General features: G+C 54.1%; 1 protein-coding gene across 4 annotated transcripts; it reads left to right on the top strand.

Annotated features, from left to right (window-relative positions):
• Positions 1 to 2,563: 2,563 nt before the first annotated feature.
• On the top strand, positions 2,564 to 25,530 carry PIK3R6 (phosphoinositide-3-kinase regulatory subunit 6). 4 transcript variants are annotated; one of them, XM_085240096.1, is made up of 21 exons: positions 2,564 to 2,860; positions 4,981 to 5,162; positions 10,489 to 10,605; positions 12,346 to 12,429; positions 12,845 to 12,936; positions 14,470 to 14,538; positions 14,943 to 15,075; positions 15,659 to 15,728; positions 15,933 to 16,116; positions 16,297 to 16,444; positions 16,787 to 16,873; positions 17,092 to 17,548; positions 18,226 to 18,322; positions 18,448 to 18,570; positions 18,991 to 19,101; positions 20,516 to 20,606; positions 20,994 to 21,064; positions 21,284 to 21,374; positions 21,502 to 21,572; positions 22,573 to 22,685; positions 23,404 to 25,530. In XM_085240096.1, exons 3-21 carry the CDS (start codon positions 10,566 to 10,568, stop codon positions 23,558 to 23,560), a joined length of 2,289 nt encoding a protein of 762 aa, XP_085096222.1. In that variant the 5' UTR covers positions 2,564 to 2,860; positions 4,981 to 5,162; positions 10,489 to 10,565; the 3' UTR covers positions 23,561 to 25,530. The 4 variants fall into 4 exon arrangements, with proteins under 4 accessions (XP_085096222.1, XP_010719531.2, XP_010719527.2 ...); XM_010721229.4 differs by having other exon boundaries at positions 4,981 to 5,173; XM_010721225.4 differs by lacking the exon at positions 4,981 to 5,162.
• Positions 25,531 to 26,477: the final 947 nt, after the last annotated feature.

The raw sequence follows: 26,477 nt of genomic DNA, 5'->3' as shown, positions 1-26,477 counted from the left end.
TGCAGCCTGGCTCTGAGCTGCTGTGGTTGTGCACAGGGCAGGGATGCTTGCCATGCCCGCTTGTGTACTCGTGCTGGATGGGTTTTGGAGCCATCCCTGCCCATGTGAGCAAGCATGGGGTTAGGCAACAACCTGCCCCTGCTCTGCCCCACCCCATGGGATGGAAACCGGAGCTCGTGCAGCCTGAAAATCCACTGTGGGAGCAGCCCTGCTGCCCTGGCACCCACACTGTTTCTGGGAGCAGAAATGCAAGCCCTTGACTTATGTGCATGCAGCGTTTCAGATCTGCACAAAAAGCCAGATCTGGAGGTGGTGTCCAGCAGCTGATCTTGGTGCCAGCAGCACACAGTGGCTGCAGCACCCACATCCACCTCCTGCTGCCTTGGCTGCTCCATCGCTGCGTGTTGCTGTGATTCCAGGCACAGTGGTTTCTTATCAGCTGTCTGCTCAAGCTGTTTGCTATGATTTTCTAGCCTGTATTATCCTAGAGGTGAGCAGTCATCCCTCCTGCTGTTAGCACATGTACAGCCTTTATCCACCCTTGCAAGACATGCTGATGCTGCTCAGACTTGCAAAGCCCATGATTTATTATTTTCTTCTGCTTGCTTCTTACTGTGGGCTTTTCACAAAGTCTTGAAGGTAGCTTAGTTTGGACAAACCAAAAAGGCAAACTAAGGCCACAAAACCAGCTGTTCCCTTGGATTCCCTTTTCCTCCCTGTATCTCCATCCTCTCTGTTAAAGATAAAATAAACCAGAATCTGACCGGGTTGAGATGTGACATAAAATATTGCTTGGTCTGTGACTTGCTCCCTTGCAAATGGGAGGAAAACCATCCCTTGTCTTTAGCCATGGTGGTTCAGATGTGGGCCAGCAGAGCCTTCCCTGCAGGCTGGGTGGTTTGGCAGGAGCGGCGCTCAGACTGCGTCCTTTTCTTCCTGCAAATACCTCTCCTTCCCTCAGAAACCCAGCCAGCTTGCTGGGTCTGCTATGACAGCAGCCACGTAATGACAGAAAATTAAAGCATGGAAGAATGAAGTTATCTGTGAATAGAAACCAGAGCAGGAAGAGAGGTGCTCCAGAGCTCCTCTTTGACTGAAGAAGAGCTTTGTGCTTTGGAGGTGGGCATAGGGTGATGGTGCAGTGGTGAGCACTGAAGAGCAATGGCTTGGAGGGAGCTGGTCCCAGCACTGTGCTGTGGGCCGTTGGATGTGCATCACCATGCTCATTGGCTGTATAAATCCACGCTCACCATTGCTGGTGTGTTTTCAAAGCATACAGAGCAGTGTGCCACTCCTCAGCAGGAAAGCCCCAGGCTGGGCAGCACATTCCTTCTGAGCTGGAAAACCCCTCCTGAAGTGGTGCTTCAGGTGAGTGCATTGTTGTGTTGCTTGGACAGAGCTCTTCCATAGAGACTGTTATGGAAAACACGGGGAACCAACTGCTTCCTCCCCATTACTCAGGTTGCCATGAGCAAATATGACCCCATATGAAATCCTGCTGCTGGCACCAGGAACAAAGCTCACAGGCACAGAAGGTTTCCAGGAAAACCCTTGAGTGAAATGAATTTGGGGTCAGAACCCCAGAGGCGGTGGCACTGAGGGGCTCATCCCCCACGCTGTGACTTTGGCAGCTGTGTGAGAAACAGCCTCTGCCTGCAGCAGTTCCTGCACACCAGGTGCCTGCGCTGCTGCAGGATGGATGCAGCATGGCAGCAGGACGCGTGGATGTAAGCTGTCAAATGGCACTGCCCAAACCTGAGCCACGGCACGCCGGAGAAGCGAACTGTGATGCTGGTGGGGAAAAACCCTCTGCAAACAGTAACCTCACGTCCGTGTGTCTCTGTTGCCCTGTCCACGCATCCACACCACGACCAGGTTCTTCATGAATGGGAGTGTGAACGAACCCAGTTGAGGAGAAACGTGGGTGTTATTGCTCTGTGTGTATGGGGCGTGCAGAGCTGAGCCCCCCTTTGGCACCAGCATGGCAGGGGGCTGTGAGAAGCAGCAGTCAGCTGAGCGGCCGCCTCCGGCCTTTCTCTTCTGGGCAGGAAGGAAGTGGGTTATTTTTAAAGCTGGGGCCCAGGTATGGAACCGTATCTCGTGTTTTTCTGTTTGTAAAAAAGGTGAGATGGGATACGGCACTGGCTGCCATCCCCATGCCCTGTGTCAGGAGTGTTCACCCTGTGCCTCAAAGCAGCTTGGAGCTGAAGCGTTCTGCTGCTGGGTGCTGAGCCGGCCCCAGCCGTGCTAATGCAGCTGTACAAACGGGCTCAACCCCGTGCAGCCTCACCTGCAGCCTCCCCCGGCGCGGCCCCCACCGCTGAGCAGCAGCAGAGCTCTGCACCAGGCCCGTGTCAGCGCGGTGACGAATTTCCCCGTGACCCCCATCCCTCGGGAGGGTAGGGGGGTCGGGTGTCCGCACAGCTGGCAGCGGGGGGCAGCGGGGGGTCGCGGGGGGCACCGTCCCACGGCGGCGGAGAGCAGACGCGCGCTGCAGATGCGCGGAGCAGATGCGCACGGCGGGATGCCAGCGCTGGCAGCGGCACAAAACTTCGCTCTGGAGCTCGGACAGACTCCTCCTTGTCTCTCGTAGCAACACCGGCTGCTCCCGGCGCGGGGCAGCCCGGGCGGTGCGGAGCGGTGCCGGAGCGGCTCCGCGGGGCAGGGACGGGGCGGAGAGCGGCGGCTGTGTGCGGCACGGCAGCTTTCCATTCGGGGCTTCAGACTGAAAGGAAGTTGTCTCGAAAACAGCTGCCCTCGCCCCGCTGCGTGCGGCCGCATTGCCGGCACAGCGGACCTCAGTGGCACCTCCGGGTCTCGCCGTGCCGCGCCGCGCCGGATGAGCCCGCGGGGCACGCAGGTACGGGCCGGGATGGGCATCGCGCACAGAGGGTGGAATTGGGGGAATACGCGGTGCAACCCCGCGGGTAAAATCCCTGGAAAGGGCTGAACGGAGTCAATGCGGTGTTTTTACCGGGGGGAGCGAGGGGAGGGGGCACTGGAGGTGCCGGGGGAGAGGGACGTGGGGATGGTCCCCCTGGTGCCCGGTGCTGCTGGGCACCCAATGCTCCACTGCTGCTGCTATTGGGCTCGCACCCAGCCTGCTAGCCCCAGCTCCCCCATCATCCTGCAACCGCCCCTTGGGTCATGGCAGTAAATTGCGATGGCTGTGGTGACAGCACGGAGCAGACAGCTCCGGAAAGGAAACTGAAAAGTGGAGCTCTGGGGGTTTGCGTTTCAACAAGAGCCGCCGGGTGCGCTGCTCGTGGGGCACGGTGCAGCCCTTCCTTCATCTGCACAGCACCGCCTCCCCCTCTGCTTCTTGGCCAAGTCTGAGCAAGGAAACAATCTCCTCTGGGCTTCCAGGGCTGATGGATCACCTCTGCGCATTACAATTCCTTTTGTGTGTGTGTGTATTCAGTCCTCGCATTGCACAGTGGGTGCGTGGCTCCCCCGGCTTTCTCCAGCAGTTCCTCTATGGATGATCCAAATCCAAGGTCATCATTCAGCCCTCACAGCTGAGCATCCTACACTTGCAGTGGGTCACTCTGCTGTTGTGCTGCCTATGGTGGCATGGGGCAGCAAACTGTGGTTTCCCTGGGCTTTATGGGAATGCTGTTGCATGACACAAAATCACTATATTTTTTGCTATATATATATACGTATATATATATCTTTTTTTTCTTGTTCTTTTTTTTTTTTTTCATTTTACTTTTGCACATAAGAGCTGCAGGGAAGCATTCGGCCCACCACCAGGCACCAGCCTGCCCATCTCTCTGCTGGGGAAGCTCCAATTTCAACATTTCTGTTGGAGTGGTTTCCCACACAGAGTCCTGCAATGTGCTCCTTGTGTCTGGTGCTGTCCCACTTCAGTGCAACACTCGTGCCCCAGCTCTAGGGTGCTCTGAGCTCCCACTGCTCTCTGGGACGTGGGGTGGGTGCAGCAGCAGCATCAGCATCAGTCATTGCTGTGTGAGCTCATGGTTGGGATGCGGTGGCAGAGCTCCTCCCCTGCAGCCCAATGTGCCCAGAGCAAGAAGCTCAGATTTTTTCAAGAAACACAGCTCCTCATCTCCAAGTCCTTATGAAGGAGCTGACCCGAGGAGCCCCTTGACGTGGCTGTGTCTCCCTACCCAAACGTGAGGTCTCCCGGGATTTGTTTCCCTGGGGACTTTCTTTCCCGTCGCTTTCTTGCTTTTGTGAGCTTTGCCGGTGCCAATGGCTGTGCAGAAGGCAGCTGCCGAGTTGGCTGAGTCACGTTGTTCTATTCTGAGGTGTGACATGCCTTGAAGGCAGCGCCGTCCGTCAACCGCGGTTGGGGCAGGAGCTGCTGGGAGAGCTGCGCTGCGGTGGGTGCTGCGTGTGGGGCCCCACTGCAGTTCTTCAGACCATGCCAGTGCTACTGGGGGGGGGATTTGCTGCACACTGTGAGAGGTGAACACGACCTGAGTTCCCACTTGAGCCCCACATTTCTTAGCAAGGGATAAGGGATGTGCAGCCAACACGAGGCTGCTTTCTCCATGCACTGCCCGCCGTTTGCAGGGCTGCACTGCACGCCATTTCCCCTGAGCGCTCCGTGTGAGCAATCCTGGCAGAGCTTTTTTCCCTCCGATTGTTTATCCAAAGCTCACTCCGGGAATGGAAAGAGAGACTCTAAATTGAAAAAGCCGATGTGTCCGGAAAACTCGTTTCTTCCCTTAGAAAAAATGAAACGTGACGTTGGTGAGGAAGTCTCCAATGAGCCGTTGGTGTCCAGGAAGAGCTCCATTTCCACGGCAGCCTTAGGGACGGGATCGGGGCCGTGCTGGCGGACAGATGGATGTGGGCTCTGAGAGGGTTCGGTGGCTGAGCCAGGTCCTTCCTGCCCGCCCGGTGCTGTGGGTCTGCTGGCAGGGACGTGCTGTGCTGGAGCAGCCGGTGAGCTGCAGCAAAGTGCTACTGGGAAGCAAAGCCTGAGCTGGGGACACGTTTCCTTGGCAGGGAGAGTCTTGGGGAGAGCAGCTGCTTTCCTACGGGGCCGCCTGGAACCACCAACCTGCCTGGAGCTGAGGCTGCAAATGGGGCCAGAAGGGACTGCGCCTGGCTCTGCTGCTTGTCCTGGGGGTGTCCCCCCCACCAGTCGGAACGGGGACAGGAGTGAGGCTCTCACACAAGCTCTTCAGGTGATTTTTATGTGAGTTTGGCATAGATTTCATTTTAATTGTGACACTTGTGCTCAGGGGCTGATCTAAGGGGAGGTTAGCCTGAGCTCTGCGTGCATCCCTGTCTATGGCTTGGGTCCTTGGTGGAACCTGGAGCTGCTGCTGCGTTGGTCCCAGTGTGCCACCCAAGATGTGCAGCAGGGCTGGAGATGGGGACCTGGCCAAAGAGAGCAGCCCAGTGCTGGCAGCTCTGCACGGCTAAAGAGAAGGTTCTGGTGTGCTGTGCTGGTGGATCTCGCTGTAGCATTGCCTTGTGACCCTGGCTTCCAGCACAGCATTTGGGGATTTGGGGTTTTTGGGGTCTGCCTGGGCAGTACCAGCATGTGATACCGGGCAGGTGGGTCTGGTTGGGGTCACAGCCCTCAGCTCCTGCAAGGACAAGCCTTCTTGGCTCTCAGTGCTGGAAGGTCACAAGGCTGTGGGTAACGTCAGAGGCAGCATCATTGTGCTGCTTTCATAACTAAGCTGGCTGGAGGCAGACATGGGGGCAGTGAGGGGGTGGCCAGTTCTGCTCTGCTCTGCACAGGGGACACGTGTTGGTTCCCAATGAGGACATGTGCTCCGTGTCCCCCCCAGCCCAACACACACCCCATCTCCCCTTGGGATGCTCCACTGCAGAGCAGCTCACTCAGTGTTGCCCATGGTCCTTGCCTGCCCTTCCATGCTCTGTGGGGCTGAGGTGGTGGTGGCATGGGCAGAAGCTGGATGACGGTAGCTTTCCCTACCAGATGGGTGTCCAACCTCTTGGCTTGCCTGGCATTCGTTGATTGAAGGGGAATTACATCATAGGTTGCTCCAAAAATAATGCCTCCTCCTATCTGTCCTTTCCACATGGAGGAACACAGTTCTCCTTTGCTTCACCTGCACTTCCATGTCAGGTGTCTTTGTGTCACAGAGCCCCTCTGCTGCCGTCTGTCACACAGCAACTAAATATAACAGGATACTGGTGAGAAGGTTCAGCATCTACTGCCATCCAACCAACATCTGCCTCTGACACTGTGGGCCAACATTATCAAACAGGAGGCATTACTTTTGGAGCAGCTCTCATGTTGTTGATATCATTGAGAACTCTGCAGTATCATTGACATATAGGTAAAAAAAACATTTCAATCTTTAATATTTTTCCTAAAACAATAATAAAAAAAACAACAACAAATAAAGAATGAAACAAAAATACAAAACTAGTGAGATATGGGATCCCAGTGTTTGTAACCCTGGTTTGAGGGATGATTTTTTGGGCATTCTTGAAATCTATTCTCAAACTTTACCAAACCTGCTGTGTATTTTTGCTCTTTCGAGTGCTGTGTTTATCCAATGGGTCAGAACACACACCATTATTTGCCATCGCCTGAGAGCACTGTGCAGTGCTGCCCCATTCCTGTAGTGCAGTACATGGGTTTTTCCTGGCAAGCATCTGTCACTGAGCTGATAAAGAGCTGCAGGAAGCCTCAGGCAGAGCCGTGTAACCAAATACAGGGCTGCAGGAGGCGTGGAGAAACTGTCTTTGGAGCAGGACTAAATATAACGCAGGGAGAGCAAAAGTGTGTGCAGCATGGGCTGCACCTGTCCTGCTCTGTCACCTGTGTCCATGGGAGAGCTGCGGGAGGGGATGTCCAGGATGGCCGTGCTCAGCAGGTCTGATGGAGTGACTGAGCTTCCCAGGGCTTCCCTCTGGCTCTGGGCTCTCCTCCATGGTGCTGGGCACTTCTGCTTTGCTCCTCCTATGGGTGCCATCTCAGCTCCCCTCAAGGTTTGTGTGTTCAGAAGTTTCTGCCAGCTCTTGGTGGCCCATGCCACCAAGCATGCAGGTTTTTCAGGGAGCCCATGCATCCCTGAGTCAAGTGCTGCTGGGGACAGCTGAGTTACCCCGCTGAGTTCAGTGTGGCTGGGATGGCTCATGTGGGTGGGCATGTCTCCATCCTTCTGCCCTTCTGCCCACTTCCAACCCCACCCCAGAGCTTAGAAGAACCATAGATGGGAGCTAAGGGGGGAATCAATACCCCCAGGGCCCCTCAGCCTGTCAGCAGAGCCTTCTGGTGACCTACAGGACTGTCTGTGAAGCCCACATATGCGTAGGGTGGGCTGCTGGTGCTCTGCTCACACTGCTGCTGGCACCCTGCAGGTTTGGAAGAGGAAGACGAGGCTGCAAGGCCTCTTCAGCCGTGGTCTCATCAACCTGTTTCTGGGGCAAACCGTGCTTTCACTGCAAAGTTCCTCATTTCTCTTAATGCAGCCAGATGGCTCCCATCTCTGCCTCAGCTCCTGGGAGAGGTGGCTTTGGAGTCGTGCAGGTTTCATCTCTAAAAGCCTCGTAGCTCTTGGAAACTGAAGGGAGGGATGCGACTTTCCTTCTCACCCTTTCTGCTAATTTTTCTCCCTGCAAATGAGCTAAAATCCAGCTGATGCCACGGGTATTTTAAGAACTGCAGGGAGGAAGCGGGGCTAGGCAGCTCTGCAGAGAAGTGGGATGAGAGCGGAGAAGCCTCTGGTCTTGCTGAGCTGGCAGACAGCAAAATAACCAGTTACGGGATGAGATGTGTCTCGTGGCTGCTGCAGAGAAGGGAAGAGATGCGTAGGGAGGAGGGGGCAGAAAGAGGAGTGGTGTGACTCGGGGAACTGAGCACTTCTGCAGGGCCAGTGTTTGCACCGCACTGTCGCATTTCCCCTCAGCTCAGCCGTCGCCTCACGGCCTGGGGCCCAACAGCCCTTCCCTTTCTGGGCCAGGCTTGTGGCCGCTGAGCTGTGAGTTCTCACACGTGCACACAGAGCAGAGCTCGGCACCGCTGCTGGCTGCTGGCTCCTGCCCCATTGCACCCTCCTCCTCCTCACCATGAGCCCATCCTGCGCCCCGCGGTGATGCCGGGAGCTGGGAGGATACAGTGGGAGGTGAGTGCGGCTCGGAGCAAGATAGGGGATGGGGACTTCCTTGTGGGTCTTCCTTGTGGGGACTTCCTTGCGGATCTTCCTTGTGGGTCCCCCTGTACAGTGGGGAGGTGTGGGTGGGGTGCCACCAGCCTGCAGGGCAAGGTACCAGGAAAGCCCATGGCGTTCTCTCACAGGCTGAGTCTGCCAGGTGGGGGTCTCCCTTTGTGGCTGCTGTGTCTGGGGAAGGCAGAGGGACGTGGCGTGGGTGTTTGGGGCAGATCCTGGGGACCCCATTAATGGGTGCTGTGGTGCGGCATCAGCCACTGCCCTGACACCAGCATTGGTGTCTCTATGTCTGCAGTTGCGCACATCTGCTAAAATGCATTTTCACCCAAATCAATGGCTCTAAGTGTGGCGTTGGTGCTTGAGATGGTTCCTGTGGCCCTGCAGGCATCTGGTGGTGGCCAAGGTTTCCCTCCTACTCAGATGCCAAGCTCAACATGGGCTGGCAGCCTCCTTCCTGGGGGTGTGAACCATGGTAACATGGTCATCTAGCACAGATCAGCCTGGCTTCATTGATGCCACTCAAAAGCTGCCTGGGAGCAGCCTGCATCTGCATGGGTGAGGGACAAAGGACGTGGCTGTGGCAGCTGTAAACCTCTGAAGGACAGCAGACCAAGTGTGCTGGGTCTGTGGAGCTTGGTGTCTTCATCTTTGTCCATCAGTTGTGTTGGCTTTGTGCAGGCAAATTGGGTTTTCTCCCTGCTACTGTTCCAAAAAAAAAAAAAAAAGCTTGGGCTCCAGTCTGTGAGAGCTCTACACAGAGGAGAATTGAGTCCTGGTTGCAGCGTGTGCTTCTGCCTCTTCAAAGCCCTCCTTGTCATGTTTGGGTTTGAGCTGGGTTGGTGCAGAGGGCAGGGCCTGGTGCCACCGTTCTCTTCCCATCTTCAGCCCCATGTCCCTTCTCTGCTTGTCTTTTGGTACCCCTGGGGAGCACAGCAGGAAGAAAATGTCCCCTGTGAAAAGGAGTGGTTTCTGCTCAGCAGAGTCCCGTGCTGGTTATGGACAGGATGAGCAGGGACCAGCAGCTGGTGCTGGTGGGGAGCAAGCTGACCTCACGCCTTCTCCCTGTGTTCACCAATGGCTCTTTTCATGCAACATCTGCTTGTTCTGATGGACTCTGGGGATCAGCGTGGGGGCATTTTTGATAGAATTTTTCTGGGGAGCTGCATCCTTGGAGCATGTGGGGCTGCTTGTCCCACCTCCAAGCTGTGCAGGCAGCAAGGACAGCAGCAGAGCAGTGGGCAGGAGAATGAGAAGCATTCCGGAATGGGTCCGGAACCACTCACCTCAACCCAGGTTCTGTTCTAAATCTGGAAAGTGAGCACTGCACATTGGGTCCCCTCCCACGCGTGGGCAGGTGGGACGCGGATGTGGAAAGCCACGCCGCCGCTCACAGCCGACACGCGTTCAGCAGCACTGAGGAGCACGTTCAGCAGCACTGAGGAGCACTGCATGCACCTGGCCCCTCGTAGGGGCCTTTTTCCTGCAGGAAATAAAGTGCTGAGAGCCACGGTGCCAACGTCTATCATGATGCGTGGTGCTCGTAGCAAGGAGGAGTGGGAGCACCGTGGTGGGCGTCAATGCAGCCAGGAGCTGCCCAGCAGGATGCTCTGTGTTTGGTGATTGCAGATTTAGGATCTCTGTGGGGAACAAATCCCAAATAGAGCAAGGATGTGAGGAAGAACATGGGCTGATGGCCTGATGGTGCCTGGAGGGATTTGGAGGACTGAGGGTCCATGGATGGGGACTGGGTGCCATGTCACAGGGGAACCTCCCTTTCTTCCTCCCTGCTTTATTTTTCCTCTTTTGCTGGAGAGAACAATGCTTGATGGAAAGATGGGTGCCTTAGATGTTGTACTGAGGGACATGATTTAGTGGGTGGTAGGTGGATGGTTGGTCTGGATGACCCTGGAGGTCCTTTTCAACCTTGGTGATTCTATGATTCTGTGATTATATGCCGTCCAACACCAGGCTTTGGAACATGGCTTGCTCCTGAGCTCTGCAGGGTTTTTTTTCTCAGAGGTGCTGGACAGGGGCCTTATGGCAATTCCACTTGTCTTTTTCATATGTTCCTTGTTCTCTTGGACTTTGCATTTTGGACTCAATTTGACTTAAACCCAAACATTTCTCCTTAACTCCTGGGGAGGAGAAGGCTTTCAGTGATGACCCGCATGGTTATGCTCATCCTCCTTGTTTTGGTTACCAAGAGCTCCTCTGGATTCAGCTCCAAGCTGAGCCTTTCCTCAACAAACACCAATCTGGTGCCTCAGGGCTAAGTGCCAAGTGCCCTCTGCCCTGGGCTCCCTTTCCTTGCCCTGCCTTTGCAAGTACAGCTGACAGCCCCCTGTGCTTTTTGCAGGTGAGACCCTGGACCCGAGGCCATGCCCGTGTGCAGTGAGCAGCAGCCGTGCACTCAGCAACCTTGCAGCCGTGCCCATGCTCTGCTGCAGCCCCGGCCCAGCCATGGAGAGTGCAGGTGGGTGGAGAGCGGATCAGATACGCGTTCTGGCACAATCTCACATTTTATCGACAGGATATTGATGCTGAAATATTTGATCTTGTGTGTAAGCCACTCCTGCTGTTGCTGGTAGGCTGTGAGCATTTATAGATCAAAGTGCCCCTTGTTTGTGTTGGAGCAGTGGTCTCATGCTTTGCTCCCCATGAAGAAATGGCAGTGTACCATGGCTGCAGGCACTTTGATTTAGGAAGAGAGGACACAGTGTTTATATCAGCCTCAGGAAAAAGCTTCCCGTCGTCATTACAAATATACACAAATAAAAAGGAATGGGAAGTTTCTTTCTGTCCCTTCCTATGGCTCCTGGCTCCCTTCTCCTGGTCATTGCTCCTTGGGAAGCCCAGGGCCCTGCTCCATCACCCAGCCCCAGCTTTGTCAGCTTTATCCCTTTGCAGAGCCATGCAAGGAGATGTGGAGGTTGTGGTCCTTGAGCAAAGTGCTTCTGTAGCATCACTCAGGCTGCCTCTCATTTTCTGTAGGCAAAGAGGAATGCACACCACTGCCCTGAGCCATCCCTGATGCATGAGGAGATGGAGCTGTGGCTAAAGAGAGTGGGGGGGAATGGGCAAAATTGGGAGGAAAACTGGGCAGGAAGGGCAGAGTTAGGGATAGGGATAGGGATAGGGAATAGGGATAGGGATAGGGAATAGGGATAGGGAAAGGGATAGGGACAGGGATAGGGATAGGGATAGGGATAGGGTTAGAGTTAGGGAATTGGTGCTTCCCATCTGATCCCTCACATGGCTTCAACAGCTGCGTCATGCCAGTGCTGACACACAAGTTCCCTCGTGAGCAGCAGTCCTCACCACAGGAACAAGTCATACCCCAAATCAGCTCTGAGGTTTTCACATTTATTTTTGGCCACGGGAAGGATGCGTCTCATTGCTGACGTGCACGGGGAGCGGGTGGCAGTCAGAGCTCCGTATCTGCCTGGGGGTGCTTGGGGCCCTGGGTGGGCAGCTGTGGGTTGGAGGAGCCTGAAAGAGAGCCTGTGTCACTGGGATGCTCTCATGCCATGGGGAGGAGGTGGCATAAGAAAGAAGGGGAAAGACTCTAGAGCAGGGACTGCGTGATAGGACAAGGGGAAATGGTTTTGGACTTAGAAAGGAGAGATTTAGATTAGATATAAGGAAAACACCCTGAGTGTTCACACTATGGGTGGTGAGGCAGTGGCACAGGTTGCTCAGAGTGGTGGTGGTGCTCCATCCCTGCAGACAGCCATGGTCAAGGCATGGGCTGTGAGCACTGACGGAGCTGTGGATGTCCCTGCTCAGTGCAGGGGGTGGGACCAGGTGGCCTTTGGGGGTCCCTTCCAACTCCAACCATTCTGTGATTCTATGGTGGATGGGGATGAGGCTGAATCCCCACGGTGCCCAACTGCAGAGGTGCTTCTGCTCATTCACTGTGCCAAGCATTGCTTTTGGTCCTTCAGCTTCTGTATTGAATATGTGATTGTTTTTTTCCAGTGAGAGGGGCTCTTCAGAGCTCACTCAGAGCAGACCCTCTCTGCTCTACCACGTCCCTGTGAGCAAGCTTTGCTCTCAGCATGGCTCTATGCCTGCGGGGTATGGGTGCCCTATGCCTCTGACTGGGTGCCACTGATGCTTAGCCAGATTTGATGCCTTCAATACCCATCCCAGGGTTTCCCTGCTCCCATCCCGGGATGCTCAGGCTGTTGTGTTCATGTTCATGTCCCGACAGAGGCGGAGTCGGACATCCTGCGCCGTGTTCGCACGCTGCTGCGCGAGCTGGATGGCCACCACCCTGCCTGCCAGAGTGACCGAGGTGAGCTCCTGGGGCAGCCCCATCCACCTGCAATTTACCAACCGTCCCCGTGGGCCTGCTGCTTTGCCACACATTGCTCAGCTCTTTGCTGGGGAGTCAGCTGCAATCCCTCCATTGCCGTGGTGGGGAATACTGCTCAGCCTGAGGCAGCAGCTGGGCTGCTGCAGCCTTTGGGAGCTTAATTCATTCTGGGGCATTGATTTTACTTGGAGTGTATGGGATGTTTTGCAGTTACTTAGATCCAATTAGCATGCCCCATGCCTTGCTTGGTCACTGGGTGAAGCAGAGGGTGGAGGAGCCACACTAAGCTGTAGGAGAGATCCCCGTGGGTGGTGGCTGCAGTGCCCAGATCTCCCCATCCATCAGTCCACTGCTCTGTGGGGCAGCCTCACCTCCCCCACTTCTCACCTCTCAGGGATGCTACGATGGACCCTGCACAAAAAAATTGACCAGAATCCCAGTAACAGCCCCATCCTGGTCCGGATCCTGGTGAAAGAGCTGGAGAGGGTGAGTGCCTCATAGTGCCCTGCAGGTGGGGGGGTCAAATCTCCGTGGGGCTTCGTCCATCCCCAGTGAAGGAGGCTGTATAGACACCTCATAGCCAGGGCAGGTGATGTTTGCAGCCCACAGGCAGCAGAACGAAAAGGCCTTCCAACCACCCCCATGCTGCCCTGTGGTTGCAGGTACTGGAGAAGTTTCTCTCCCTGCCACTCATTTCCTCCGCGTGGTGTCACACCTTGCCCCATATCCTGTCCTGGGTGCATCGCACAGAAACCCACGGATGGATTTTGTGTTTCTGTGATGCATCTCCTCATTTTCTGTACTTGTGTGAACCTTCAGCACCCTCAGCACCTGCAGCAGTGGTGATGTGGTTGGGCACGGTGTCACCTTTGTGAGCGTGCCTCGTTTCATCCAGTGCCCTCATTTGCAGAGTCCCCTCTGCTGTCACCTCCCTCTGTCCCCCTTTGGGGCTGAGGTCAGCCACCCCTTTGTCTCCCTCCATTAGAGCTGTTATTCCTCTGCTGCTCTTATTCTCAGAGGGCTGTCAGTCCTCCTGGTCTGTAATTCCCTTTGTCTCCCTGAAGCTCTCCCTGGAAATCAGCATTATGCTTTTTCAGTCCCCTGACACTGCAGCAGCCCTGAGCACTCAGCACCAACCACCGATAATAACTCAGCAATTTCATGCTTGAGTTCCTCCAGGGCTCTGCCCAGGGATTAGCTGGCCTCAACAATTCAACCTTGCTCATCTTATCGATCATTTCTAAAGCTTTGCTGCCATCAGTTCCATTTAGCTGGGATCCAGCAGCAGCACATCATCTCTGAAAAGAGGTGCTAGGGGGAGACCCTGAGTACCAGCATCTCCATGGCAAGGCTCTGCCAGCCCTGTTATGCATTCTTATCTGCTCTACTGAGCTACATGAGGATGGGGAAGCATCAGCAGCACGCAGCACCTTCATGCTGCAGCAGCCCCATTTCCATTTGAGCACACCTATATAACACGTTGTCCTTTCCCTCTGGTAGTGAGGATTCATGAGGTTTAGGGTTGAAATCAAGTGTATCTGGGGCTGTTCCTGTTGCTGGAGATGTGTGGGAGCTCCCACTTGCCTTCCCACAGCCTGGAACATGGGAGCATCCTACCTACCTCACCGCTCTGCTCCCACACCCACCAAACACAACATGGGCCCTTCCCAGAGGGTTCCCAGAGGTTTTGTGTTTCTATTTGAGTTTTTGGGTGCTTTTTTTTTGAGGGGGGGAGGGAGGCAACAAGAAAGCACTCCCCAGTGAGCTCAGATAGAAACTTTTTGCCATCTCCCACTGCAGATACTGTGTCCTTGGTGGTTCACCACTCACCCCTCATGATCTGTAGCCAATAAGGGCAGCCCACCAAGCAGGACCTGTCCTCATCCCCAGGGACGCCCTGCCCACTCCAGTGGCCCACAGAGAGCCCCCAGGGCTCCCCCAGCTGCAAGAGCATCACCCTGCACCCACGCAGGTCTGTGGCGGGTGCCCCAATGCTGACTGCACCTTTTGGTCCCGCAGGCAGAGCGAGGTGACTACAGGCATTACATCATCCCCCTGCTGCACACGCTGATGTACGCCTTGATCAAGGTAACCTCTCTGGGGCAAGATCCTGGGAAATCAGAAGGCGGGAAGGGAACACTTATTCCTGCACTGAAATAGCCCAGCCAAGCCCCGCACTGCCACAGATGGACACGCATTTCCCAATGTGATGTCTGAAATAATGACATGTTTGGGAGGGAAGGTCATCCCACTTGGGTCCTTCCCCCTTTTCTTGGTGCTGATGGTGCAGGAAATCATGCTGCTAATATTTGTCCAAGCACCTTTCCAAAGCTGGTCAGAATGCATCCCGCAGCCTTTGGTGGGTACTGATGGAGGCACCACCACCACCCTGGTGCCCGACCCTGCCCTCCCCTCCTAGGATCTGTCATGGAGAGAGTCCATTTGGGATCACTGCCTGCAGCATCTCATCAGCTGCCCTTTTCTCACCCCAGGCTCCCTGCATCTCTGATGAGCTCTGCAGCAGAGTGTATGATTTCTGCAAGAAGCTGCTCACCCTGCCCAAACCTTTCTGCACCATTGGTTTGGACTATGCTGCCAGGCTGAAGATGGAAAGGACGGCACCAGGTACGATGCTCCCTTGCTCTGCCCCTGAGTTTGGGGGGCGTGCATACAGAGCTGGCCTTTGCCTAAAGCTGTGGCTGGGGTTGCCACCTGAGGCTGGCCCAGCCTTAGGACTTCAGGATACATTTGGATGGAAGAGTTCCCCTTTCCTGGTTTTGGGTGGGTATTAGCAGCTGGATGGGACACTTATGTCTTTCCCACCCCAGGGCCAGGTGGAGTGAAGCACATCCCTCCGCACTTGGGATGGTACTCTTCACATCCCCATACTCAGTGCCATCCCTGCCGTGGCCCCATGGCCATGGCCAGCAGTCAGCCTTTCCTTCTGCGCCAAGCTCTCCTCTGAGCTCATAATCTTGTAAACAAAGGAAGGGAAATACAGGAAATTATCCATGAATAGAAGGAGTTTTCTTTTTCTGTAGCGTGGCCTATTTTTGTCTGTGGTTATATTTAACCCAGGGCCGACTCCTGGACCTTACCTCCCCTCTCCCATCAGTGCTGACCCACTTGGAGCCCTTCCCACAAGCCAGGCCAGGTTGTTTTGCCTCATGCTCCAGCCCTTGTGCACTGATTTTCTCACTTTTGTTAGGAATGCTCTACCAAAGGATGGTGATTTCCGAACAAAGTCTTAGAAGCGACCCCTACCCCTACCAGGAAAAGTGAGTAGTACCTCTTCAAATGTATCATATCTCTTATTTCTTCCATACACTTTGAATTTTCTAGTGAAGCTGTCCCTTTCCTACACCCTGAATTGATGTTGGGAGCACAGACAACTTGGAGGCAAACTCCATGGCAGGGTGTGGGCTGGGGGGATGCAATTTGTTGATTGCATGTTGATGTCCCCAACTACCACATCTATGCAGGATTTTCATCTTCGCCGACCCGGAGCTGCTCTCTGAAGCCATCTGCAAGGCTCTGCTCACTGACACAGAGGCAGCTCGTGTCTCCCAGAGCCCGCGGGCGTGTATGTGCTATGTGATTACCCACGCTATGCAGGCAGCCCTGGGCGAGGGCTGTGACCTCAGCGCCTTGAGGATGCAGCTCCAGGTAACCAGCAGCACTCATATGGCCCCAGTATGGTTTCCTAATAGTCCCACTGGGAACTGGGATTGCAATAGAGGCTCGTCCGTGAGCCCGTTTACACAGGGTCCATTTGCTGTCACCCAACACTCTGCCCATGGAGCATCTGCTCTTACACCTGGGGCACTGACAGCACCTCTGTGGCAGGGCATGCCCAGCAGCGAGGTCGAGCACTGGTTCCAGGAGGTGGTGATGGCCGTCGAGTGCACGGGGAGCAAAGTGGCTGCAGACCGTGGGCAGCACATGGAGAGGCTGCAGAGCATCTACAGTGCCATCCTCAGCTCCTCACCACCAGGTGAGCCCCCGCCATGCTGCCCATCCTCACTATTACCCTCCCACGGCCCATCCACAAAATGAATGTTCTGCAAGCTCTCTGCTGTCTGCAGCAAAGCAAGGTCCTTCACTTGCCTGCGCCTCAGTTGCCCCATGTCACCTCTCCCTTTCCCAGGTTGTGTACGGACCTTCATTTGTGCAGTTTGTGAGGGCAGGGGACTGTGATTACAGCCTTGGGTTTGGTCAGAAGTGATGGGGTGGGAGAACCCCCGGGGCTCAGGACTATTCTAACAGCTGAAGTAGGGCACCAGTGAGTTTTGTGCACTGCCTGCTCCACATGCTATGAGCATCCTTGTTCCCGCAGGTGATGCTCCTCTGGAAGGGCTGCAGGGCACCCCACTGCCCAACCCCAACATCAGCTTCCACCTCTGGACAGAAGATGATCAGCTCTGTGAGTGAGGCACCAGGGGTGGACTGGGAGGGAAAGACAAGCAGGGCACACCTGCGATGTGCACACGAAGCACCTGATGAGAGTGGTGCTGAGCTGGGAAATGGGGCTGGAAGGGCAATCTGGAGCTGATGGTGGCCCTCTGGTTGGCAGCTGGGGCAGGACGAAGGCTCAGCCTGAGTCTGGCTGCTTCTCCCTCCCTGAGCTCCTCCTGCCTGCAGGGAAGGAGCTGGTGCTGTTCATCCGCCCGCTGTCGCAGAGCTGTGAGCCCGATCACCTGAGCCAGGACCTGGACAACTTTGAGATCCAGGACATCATTTCAGACTGCGAGTGCTGTGAGCAGACCCGCTTCTCCGTGCTCTCCACCGACAGCGGCATCGAGAGGGATCTGCCACCGACTTCCGAGGAGCCCTTTGCCCCGTGCAGTGCTGACACAGAGCAATCCCGGCTCCATAGGAAAGGTGGCATTAAAAAAAAGCCCTCGCCGCTGGAGAGCGTGGCCTTCCTGCAGACCGGCTGCAACGGCCCCGGGGTGAAACCTACAGCCAAAGTGCAGAGGAGAGTGGGGATCCCCACTGAGCCCACGGCCCCGTTGTTGAGGCTGCACACTGCCCGCATTGTGCTGCTGGGGGACGACCGCATCCTGGGGCGCCTGGCCCAAGCCTACCATTCCCTGCGGTGAGCAGCTGCCAGGGGGAGGGGGACTGGAGTGGGGGCTTTGCTTGGTTGCAGCAGCCGTTGTGGTTGGGGATGCGTTGGAATCCAGGGTTACCTGGGACAGGATTGGACCTGGATGTTCTGCACCCGAATGCGTTCATCTTGGAATGAATGCTGGAATGGTTTGGGTTGGAAGGGACCCTCAAACACCATCCAGTCTCACCCTCATACTGTAGGCAAGGAAATCTTTCACTAGACCACATTGCCCCATCCAATTCAATGTCAAACACCTCGAGGGACATCCACATCTTCTCTGGACAATCTGTGTCAGTGCTTCACCACGCTTACGTTGAACAACTGCCATCTTCCCCAGCTGCGTGGCCCAAATGGTGCACATGTGGAATTCTTCCATTCTGTGCATAAGATAGATTAAAAAAAATAGCAATCAAACCAGGCAAGAATTTTTCCAGTGCACAAGGGAAGGAACATAATGAGCCCACCTATGGGACATCCCATAGATTTTAGGAATCTGGATTTGGGAATCTGGGGGCGTTGCTTTGTTGCTGTGTTGCATTGGGTACAGGAGGCGAGCAGGGAGGGAGTTTGCTTCTGTTGCAGAGCCGCTGTCATCTCCTGGCACTGTTTTCCTGCCTCTTCACCTTTCAGGCATGGCTATATTTATTTTCTTCCCTTTCAAGGAAGCGAGAGACACGACGTGTCTTCCTGACCCCAAGGCTAAACCTGCAGTTCTACTACGTGCCGGTGACCGGGCAGCCGGGCGCACTGGCAGCTGCGGTGAGTCTGGTCACTGCTGGAGGAGGAGGGACGGGGGGATCCCAGGGACTGACCCCCGAGTGCCTCCCTCTGCCTCCTGTGAGGTGTGAGCCGTGGCCATGCCCTGAGCTGTGTTTCTCCACCAGAACCCCTCTGCCACCAGCCCTGAGGAGCTCTGCGAGGTGGCCGCCTACCTGGGCAGAGCCGATCCCTGGTATGAGAGCAACATCAACACGCTGTGCCACATGATCCCCAAGCTGGCCACCATGGTACGAGGAACCATCCCCACCCCCAGCACTGATCCCTTGCCCAAAAACCCGGGTGAGCTCGTGCCTGCAAAGCCCTTATGTGCCCCAGATGGCAGCTTATGCCCTGCAGGCAGCCAGGGTTGGTGTTGAGCCCACGAGACCCATTTTCTATGATGGGTTGTTTTTTTCTGGCCAAGGGACAGGAAATGGCATATTTCAAGAACACAAATGTAAACGAGGCATTTGCTGTAATACCCCAGCTCTCATTTCCTGGCAGTTTGAGCTAGCACTGACAGCCTGCAAGAAATGTGGGGAGGTGGGGGCAAACCTACAGCTCTCCCATTGGCTTCGGCCGGTCATGGCAGAGCAGCTGAGCTCACTGCCCCTTACTTGGTAGGAAGGCAGTGACTGAGGCTGATCTTGTTGCGATTTCCTCCTCAGCCTTCCTCTCCAAGCAAGCATCTGGTGACTGATCTCTTCATCACTGATGTTATTGCTTACTACGTCCGTATGGGCGCCCAGCCCGTCTGCTTCCAGGTGTATGCAGTGAAGGTGGGTTCTGTGGATGCTGTGCTGTCCCGTGGCACTGCCAGTGCTTGCTCCCTGTTGCTGGCAGTGCTCTGCAAAGCCCATGGGGTCAGCGGGATTTGGGCAGCTCTGAGCTGATCCCTGTGCCCCCAGCCCTCCTCACCAGACTCCCAGATCAGCAGTTAGGGGTAGGGGTAAAGTTGTGGGTACGGATAGGTCAGTGATCCTGGGAAGGCTATTTTGGGATCTTGAAAGTCAGCAAAGCAAACGCAGACATTACCCTGTCCCCCCTGCTCTGCTGGGCACAGGTTTGCTCAGCAGCTCGGGCACCTCTTCAAACAGGGGTTCACTGGGTGGCTTCACCAAAACCCTGCAGAGGATTTGCAGGGTTTCCTGAAATGCTAATTGTTTTGTTTCCTGCCAGCTTTTCTCTGAAATGGTAGCAGGGTGAGACCTGGTATTTGATACTGCCACTTCTGTATTTGGTCCTGAAGTATCAGCCCTCCATCTGCTCATCTGGCAGTTTCCCCCTTCAAAGCTCAGGGTGGTATCAGTGCACATATCTCCTTTGAAGCTGCCCACAGCCAACGTGGTGATCTATTGCAGCAAAGGAGCAGCCGTTGCACGAGCAAACAGGCACATGGCTTGCAAAGAGATGGAAGAGCTTTGTTAATTATTGGTGGAGCATCACCAAGACTTGAATTAATAAAGTGTAGCTTGCAAGCAGCTGATCTGCAATGTGAGTTGCTGAGGATTTTGTTTTCCCTCTGAATTTTTCTTCGACTCATTTCTCCTCCAAGACAGAAATCAGGAGCGAGTGAAAGAGTGGTGACTCAAATGGGGGAAGAGGAACTGCCTCCAGATGTGGTTTTCATATAGAAGCACTCAAACTGCCCTGCTGTCATACAGAGCATGATGTGGAAGCACAGAGCCTGCTTTGCTGTTTTGGTTAAGATCACACTGTTCCTCTTTGGCTGCAGAGTGCTTTCCTAGAAATGAGGTCTGAGCCCCACAAGAGCTGGGTGGAGGGCAAGCTCTCCAGGAGCTTATCTTCATGTTTTGCTCAAACTGCACCGCATAGATCTGATGTGAGCGGCTGATTCAGGTGTATCAGGGAGAAATGAGCAGCCTTGCAGTTAAGGCAGCTGGAAGTTGCTCCCCCAGCACTGGGCATCTGCTGGGAGCAGCCGTCTGTGAGCACGCAGTGACACCCAGTGGCGAGGGGCCATGGCTCAGCTGGCGCTGCGCACTGCGAGGCGTGCTCTGCTCCTGTGCTTCGGAAAGCAAAACCAGCTCTCCCCAACCCATCTGCCCGCATAGTGAGGTGACAGATTCCCTTTGACGGTGTCCCACTGGGGCGCTCAGGGAACCTTTCGCTGCCGCGGTCCTTCTGTGATGGTACAGGATGACTGTTCTCAAAGTTTTTCCTTTCTTTCAGGTTTTCTTCAGCAGCTCGTCTCAGGAGCCAGCTGAGGATGTGTTCCTCACGGAGCTGTGTGTCCGGATGCAGGACAGCATCTCCCCCAGAGGTGTGTTTGCTCCTCGTGAAACCCCACAGCTGGGGCTACACCAGCCATGGCCTCGCCATGGGCACAGCCCTCACACCCTAGCGATCAGGAGCCGCCCTGAGTTCCTCTGTCTCCCTCCTTGGCATGTGATGATAGGCAGGAGGGTGGTCGCTGGGTCCTGGTCTCAGCCAGGTGATGCCTGAGGGTTTCTCTGTACCCAGTGCCTGATCCAGTGGATGCTTGCCATTGGGGTTGAGCACAGACCCTACAGCCAGTCCGTCTCACCAAACCTTTTGGTGGCACAGAGCCTCCAGTGTGTCTGGAGTGGCTTGTCCCTTGATGCTGTCCTCTGCCCTGAGGTGAGTGGGATGAGTGACACCTCCATCCTTCTTGGTCCTCCCCTTGCAGAGGTAAACCCTGCCAAGAAGAAGACGACCCTGGATGGCCCTGGCATAGATCTGAATGTAACATACAGGAAGGTGAGTGGGGCTCTGGGCACCCAACGTGCCCATGTCCACAGGCATAGCATGGACCTCCCAAAGCAGTGATCTGGCTCTCCTTCTTTCTCTGGAGTTGCACTCCATGAGAGGACAGAAAGGTTCTGATAGTCTGCCAGCTATCCCTGTTCTTGTGAAAAAAACTGTCCCCAGAGCCACCCCATGGCTTGGCTGAATGAACAGAGCCTTCCTTCCCTACAGGTCGTGGTGAGTGACCGGGCAAAGGAGGTGTCCCTGTCCCTGCGCTCCACGGGTCTCTCAATGAAGGCCATCCCTGCCAACGCAGCTGAAGGTGGGTTTCTCTGCTTGGGAGCAAATTTTGCTGAGATTTCTGGTGCTCCACAGGGTGAATCTGACCGTAGTACTCAGTGTCATTTGTGCCTGGGCTGCCCAAGTCTAACATACTGCTTCTGTTGCAGATCTGGCCTGTCTAAATGTGGACGTCACTGAAGTTGTTAGGATCAACAACTTGTCAGGACGATCCTTCTCAGTAAGTGGCTGTGGGTGCTCCTGATCCTGGGAGGGTTGGCCAGTGAATGGAAAGCCCTTACAACCACAGTGAAGGGGAACTCTCCATGGAAGGGGAAGGCTCTGGGAGTTTCCATGGCTGGGTGTTCCCTGGAAAAGTCTATTTTTTCAAGTCAAACCCCAAATGCTTTCCCTGTTGCTCAACACTGCATCACACGCTGTCTCAGGATACTCTGAAGTACTGGTGATCGTGTGATTCAAGGGGCTTAAGAGAAATAAGGCTTAGTCCTTTAGTCATCAGGGCTCTGCTTGGGTGTGGGAGAGGATTTGTAGGTTTGGGATCAACTCCATTAGCTCCACACCTCCAGCTGCAGTCCTCTCCAGACCACTTGTGTCAATCCATTTATGGCCCACCAGACAGGGGCTGTTATAGCAATGCTTTAACAAAGCATAAACAGGAAAAAGGAACTTCTGTGAACCTAATCACCACCTCAGAGAGATGGATTTTCTCCGGGGCTCTTTTGGTTTTGCATGAGAGGCCAGGCAGAGGATGTTCTGACCTGCAGGGATATATCCCTACAGTTTGGGTGTCCATAAGTATTATCATTTCTGGGTCATTTTGTGTTGCCATGGAGCCTTCATTCTCTCAGCTGGTGTTTTCAGATAGCCAGTACTCTTTTGGTTATTCTGGCTTTTGGAAACACCAAGGTACTGCAGCCCGTGCTGCCCACCAAAGTCCACCAGGAGAGAAGGCCGTGCCCCACATCAGACATCCCAGACCTCCCAGCCTGTGCAAACTGGGCCAGTTGGCAAAGTCTGCCCTTGCAGCCTTAGGCTGTGATCATGGAAAGAGAAACCCTTCCATCTTTAGAGCAGCCACCTTGCTTCACTTCTAAAGTTTAAACTGAATGAGAATGTTGTCATTTTTTCTCCTTCATATCTGCCACTTGTCTCCTCCATGTGCACCACCCCTGCCAGGTGCACGAGGCACTCACTGAGCTCTTCCTCCTCTCCCAATCCAGACCGTGGCAAACAAGTTGAAGACGTGCAACATCAAAATCAGGAGCACGGAGCAGAGGCCCTTCACACTGTGTCTGGACAAGGACAGCAGAAGGACCTACAGGAATGTGATCAGGTGAGGATGCCTTTCCTGGGAAAGCAGGGCAGAGTCAAAGAACTGTGGAATCAGAGTCTGAGTCAGAAGGGACCCTTAAAGGCCATCTGGTCCAACTTCCCTCAGCTCAATCAGGTGCTCAGACTCCCATGCAGCCTGACCTTGGGTGTCTGCAGGGACAGGAGATGGGTTGTTCTCTCCTAGCTTTGCATCTTGGGGTGATGGTGTGAAAAAAAAAAGGGTTCTTCTGTTTTAAGTAGGGTGCTGTTATTATTAGGCAGTAGAAGGACAAGTACATCCAAAATCTTAGGTCTAAAAGATTGTGCTGTGGGGCTGATCTCTCTGCATGGACTGCAGTCCTTCCTGGGGTATCTCAAGCACATGAAGGTCAGGGCAGAGGAATCAGCCCTGTGAAAAGTCAGGCTGCAGTGGTGATAGTGACATATGAAGTGCTGGAAGGGAATAGACAGAGTTTGTGGTTCATGTGGAGCACAGGTAAAGTGGGAATTTCTGAGAACTGAAGTAAGCAAGGCTGACGCCACTGCTTTAGTGTTTAAATGCTGGTACACATCAGCTCCCAGCCAAAACCACTCTGAAAGCATAAAAGCAATTGCACAGCTCTGTGTGGCAGCCCCTGCTCTGCAGTCAGAGCAGAGAGTTGGGATTTAGTCTGAGATCAGACTCTGGCCCCCAAGGGCAGCTTTGCACGAGCAGTAATCACGTTCTTGTCTTCCTGCAGCCTGGAAGTGTCTCCTTGCCTAGAGCCCAGCTACTGCCTGCAAAAGTCAAGGACAATGAAATTCAGCCTGCACGAAGCAGAGGATGTGGGACTTGTGAAATACATGCCCAAGTCTCTGCTGCTGCCCATCAACACATTTGCAGGTGTCATCCAATGAAGAAAAGGAGAAAAAGCTGATGTGCAAGATGCAGCACCTGGGTCGTTATAGAAGATGTGGGAAACGAAAGCACACTAAGAAGCTGCCAACAGTGGCTTTGCAACCAGGGTGGTGTTTCTAAAGCTGCAAAGGCAGGAGTGGGCAGGGCTTGGGAAGGACAGCTGTGTGCCAAGGAATGGCTGTTGTGGCCATAGCCTGGGCTCCCTGCCAGGGCAGAGCTCTCCTGAAGGACTGAGAGATTTGACCTTTTGCACAAGTCATGAAAAAACCTCCAAGCTTTTCATTTCAGGGAAGGGACTGGAGAAAATAGAGCCGAGGTGATGGTGCTTGCTGTGCTTGTGGATCAGAGAGTAGTTGCTAGCACTAATATTTATTGGGGTGGCATCTCCTGGCCTGGCATGCCTGTGTGTCCAACGCGTGGGACACCCACTGTTGTTTCAGAGGGGCTTTGCAAGAACGATGGTTGGTGTGAAGCAGAGACACGAGAAATCCAGTGCAATATTTGGCAGTGATGTGCTCAGGTTGCCCAGGCAGCACAGCTTGGCTTCGTTCTGAGAAGCCTGCAGAACCCCTGGGAGACTCCTCTGTTCCTCCCTCCTGCTGCAGTCAGGTGTGGGAGCCCTCCCCTGGTTTGCAGATGGGCTCGCACCAGTGCAGCTTTGTGGAGCAAAGTGTCCAAGGCCCATCTTTGCTGAAGTAATGGAAGAAACATGGTGTGCATTGGTTGGCTCTCTGAATACGGTCTGTGATATCTGGGTTGTCTCCAGGGAGTCTTCTGTAAATTCACATTGGAGGGGATGTGGGATCCATGGCACCCTTCTATGACACTATCAGCTTTGATTCTCTCAGCTCCCAGCAGCTCGGGGTGCTGGCTTGTATCCTCTGCCCCAAGGAGGAGTCCTCCAGCCTTGTCAGTGCAACAGCAGCTCTTCAGTGTCACCACGGGGCATCCCTGGAGCACAGATATTCAAGTCTGGAGATGCTTCCCTCCAAGCCTGCGGGTTGCCCTGGCTGGTTGGGCCCCATGAAACCCTCCTGCTGCTGCCCCTTATTGTTGCCTTGGCACAGAAGACGGCTTTGGTTCCTGTTCCCAAATTCAGGGTTTATGCACTCTCACTTTGAATGCACCACACAGCCCCAAACTAGCACTGGAATACATTACAGGGGGCAAAGCAACTCTGGAGCTGTTGGTGCGTCATGGGTTATTTAGCAGCATAAAGAGCCTCCAGGTCCCAAAAAGCGTTTAACCCCAAACCAGCACCTATAGCTGATGGGCAACAGCATCACAGCACCTCAACATCCTGGAAGGTCTCAGCAACCATCTTCAGTTCTTCAGTGCAGTTTTTCACCTCCCCTCAAAAATGACAACCAATGCCGGGACAGCACCAAGCACTTTGGCCTTGGAAGGAGCTGAAGTTGGAAAGGAGGCTCAGAAATAAGTCAAGCAACCTGCTTGCCCCAACATCCTTCCTTTCTGAACTGCTGCATATGGTAACACTGGGCTCAAAGTGATGAATTTGAGCACATCTCTGCCTCACTGGGCTCTTTGCTGGGGCACATGGCCCTTGGCACACCAGCCAGCAGCTCACAAAGCCATGAGACCATGGGTCAGAGCGTGGCCTGTGGTGTCCAGGGCTGAATCTGTACAGCTGTAAATGGTGTAGATGGATTATAAGTTATTTGTACAGGTTTCACAGAGGATCCATTATCAGAAGGTGCGACTCTTTTAATGTCTATATATATATATATATGTAAAGAAGGGAAAAAAACAGCAGAAATGGATCTTTTTATAAATTTACTTGCTTGTGGCTGGTGTAAGTGGTGTATGAATTGTGGGAACAGAAGGACCTGTGGCCCCATAAGTGGAAAACAATTCATGAACTTGTGTTAATGACTTAGCTCTGCTTTGAAAAGCTTTCAGTTCTCATCAGAAGCTGTTGTCACTTGACCAGGTACACGGGAAGACCTCATTCCTTTGCAGAAGAATTAACTTTAAGAGCATCTCCCCGAAGTTTTACAAGCCAGCTGCAAAACCCAGAGTATTTCTCTAAATGCATATTTAATATGTAGCATACAAGGGCCATGGTGATCTCCTACCCTGCTCCCTCCTGTGCTCTTAGGAGAGACAAGGAAAAGTGATGCTATTGCAGATGATCTTTGTGTGTATTGATTACAGTTTATCTGCATGTCAGATGCTTTCAGCATAATTAGCTCCCCATTTTCTGGCACAAACCCACTGTGCCATGCCACAACCTGCTGCAATAACTATAGATAGGCTTGTCCCTGAGCCAAGAATAACTGGAACTTCGTACTGAGAAGTTGCCTGGAATTCAAACTCAAGTAGAGAACAGTTTTAGTGTTATTACCATATCATACCTCAGGAACTCTAATTGCTCATTAATGGGGTGCATGACAGCAGTCCTGTGCAAGCAGCACACCTGAGAGCCAAAATTCTTGTTGGTTTAACTGGTGGTGCTGAGGATGTCCTCTGTAGCTGATGCTGTTTGGATTGATGTACATGTGCTCTGTGACATGGTTCAGTGATCCCCACTGAATCAGTTCTAGTAGATGAGGCAGCATTCACCACCAAATGCTGAATGTCTTTTGCTTTTAGTGAAACATGCCCAGACCCTGCATGTAACGTCATTGTATGGCCAATGGAACTGGACTGGAATCCACACAGCTCATTGAACCCAATTCTTCATCTCACCTTTTATTTTCATTCCTACATTGCAAGGAAACAGCTAAAATTGCAGGTCTTTTCCCTTCCCTTCCCTTCCCTTCCCTTCCCTTCCCTTCCCTTCCCTTCCCTTCCCTTCCCTTCCCTTCCCTTCCCTTCCCTTCCCTTCCCTTCCCTTCCCTTCCCTTCCCTTCCCTTCCCTTCCCTTCCCTTCCCTTCCCTTCCTTCCCTTCCCTT

The sequence above is a fragment of the Meleagris gallopavo genome, chromosome 20 (genome assembly GCF_905368555.1).
Source record: "Meleagris gallopavo chromosome 20, MGAL_WU_HG_1.1, whole genome shotgun sequence".
Lineage (NCBI taxonomy): Eukaryota > Metazoa > Chordata > Aves > Galliformes > Phasianidae > Meleagris > Meleagris gallopavo.
The sequence above is the reverse complement of the archived record's forward strand: the minus strand, read 5'-3'. Positions and strand labels throughout refer to the sequence as shown.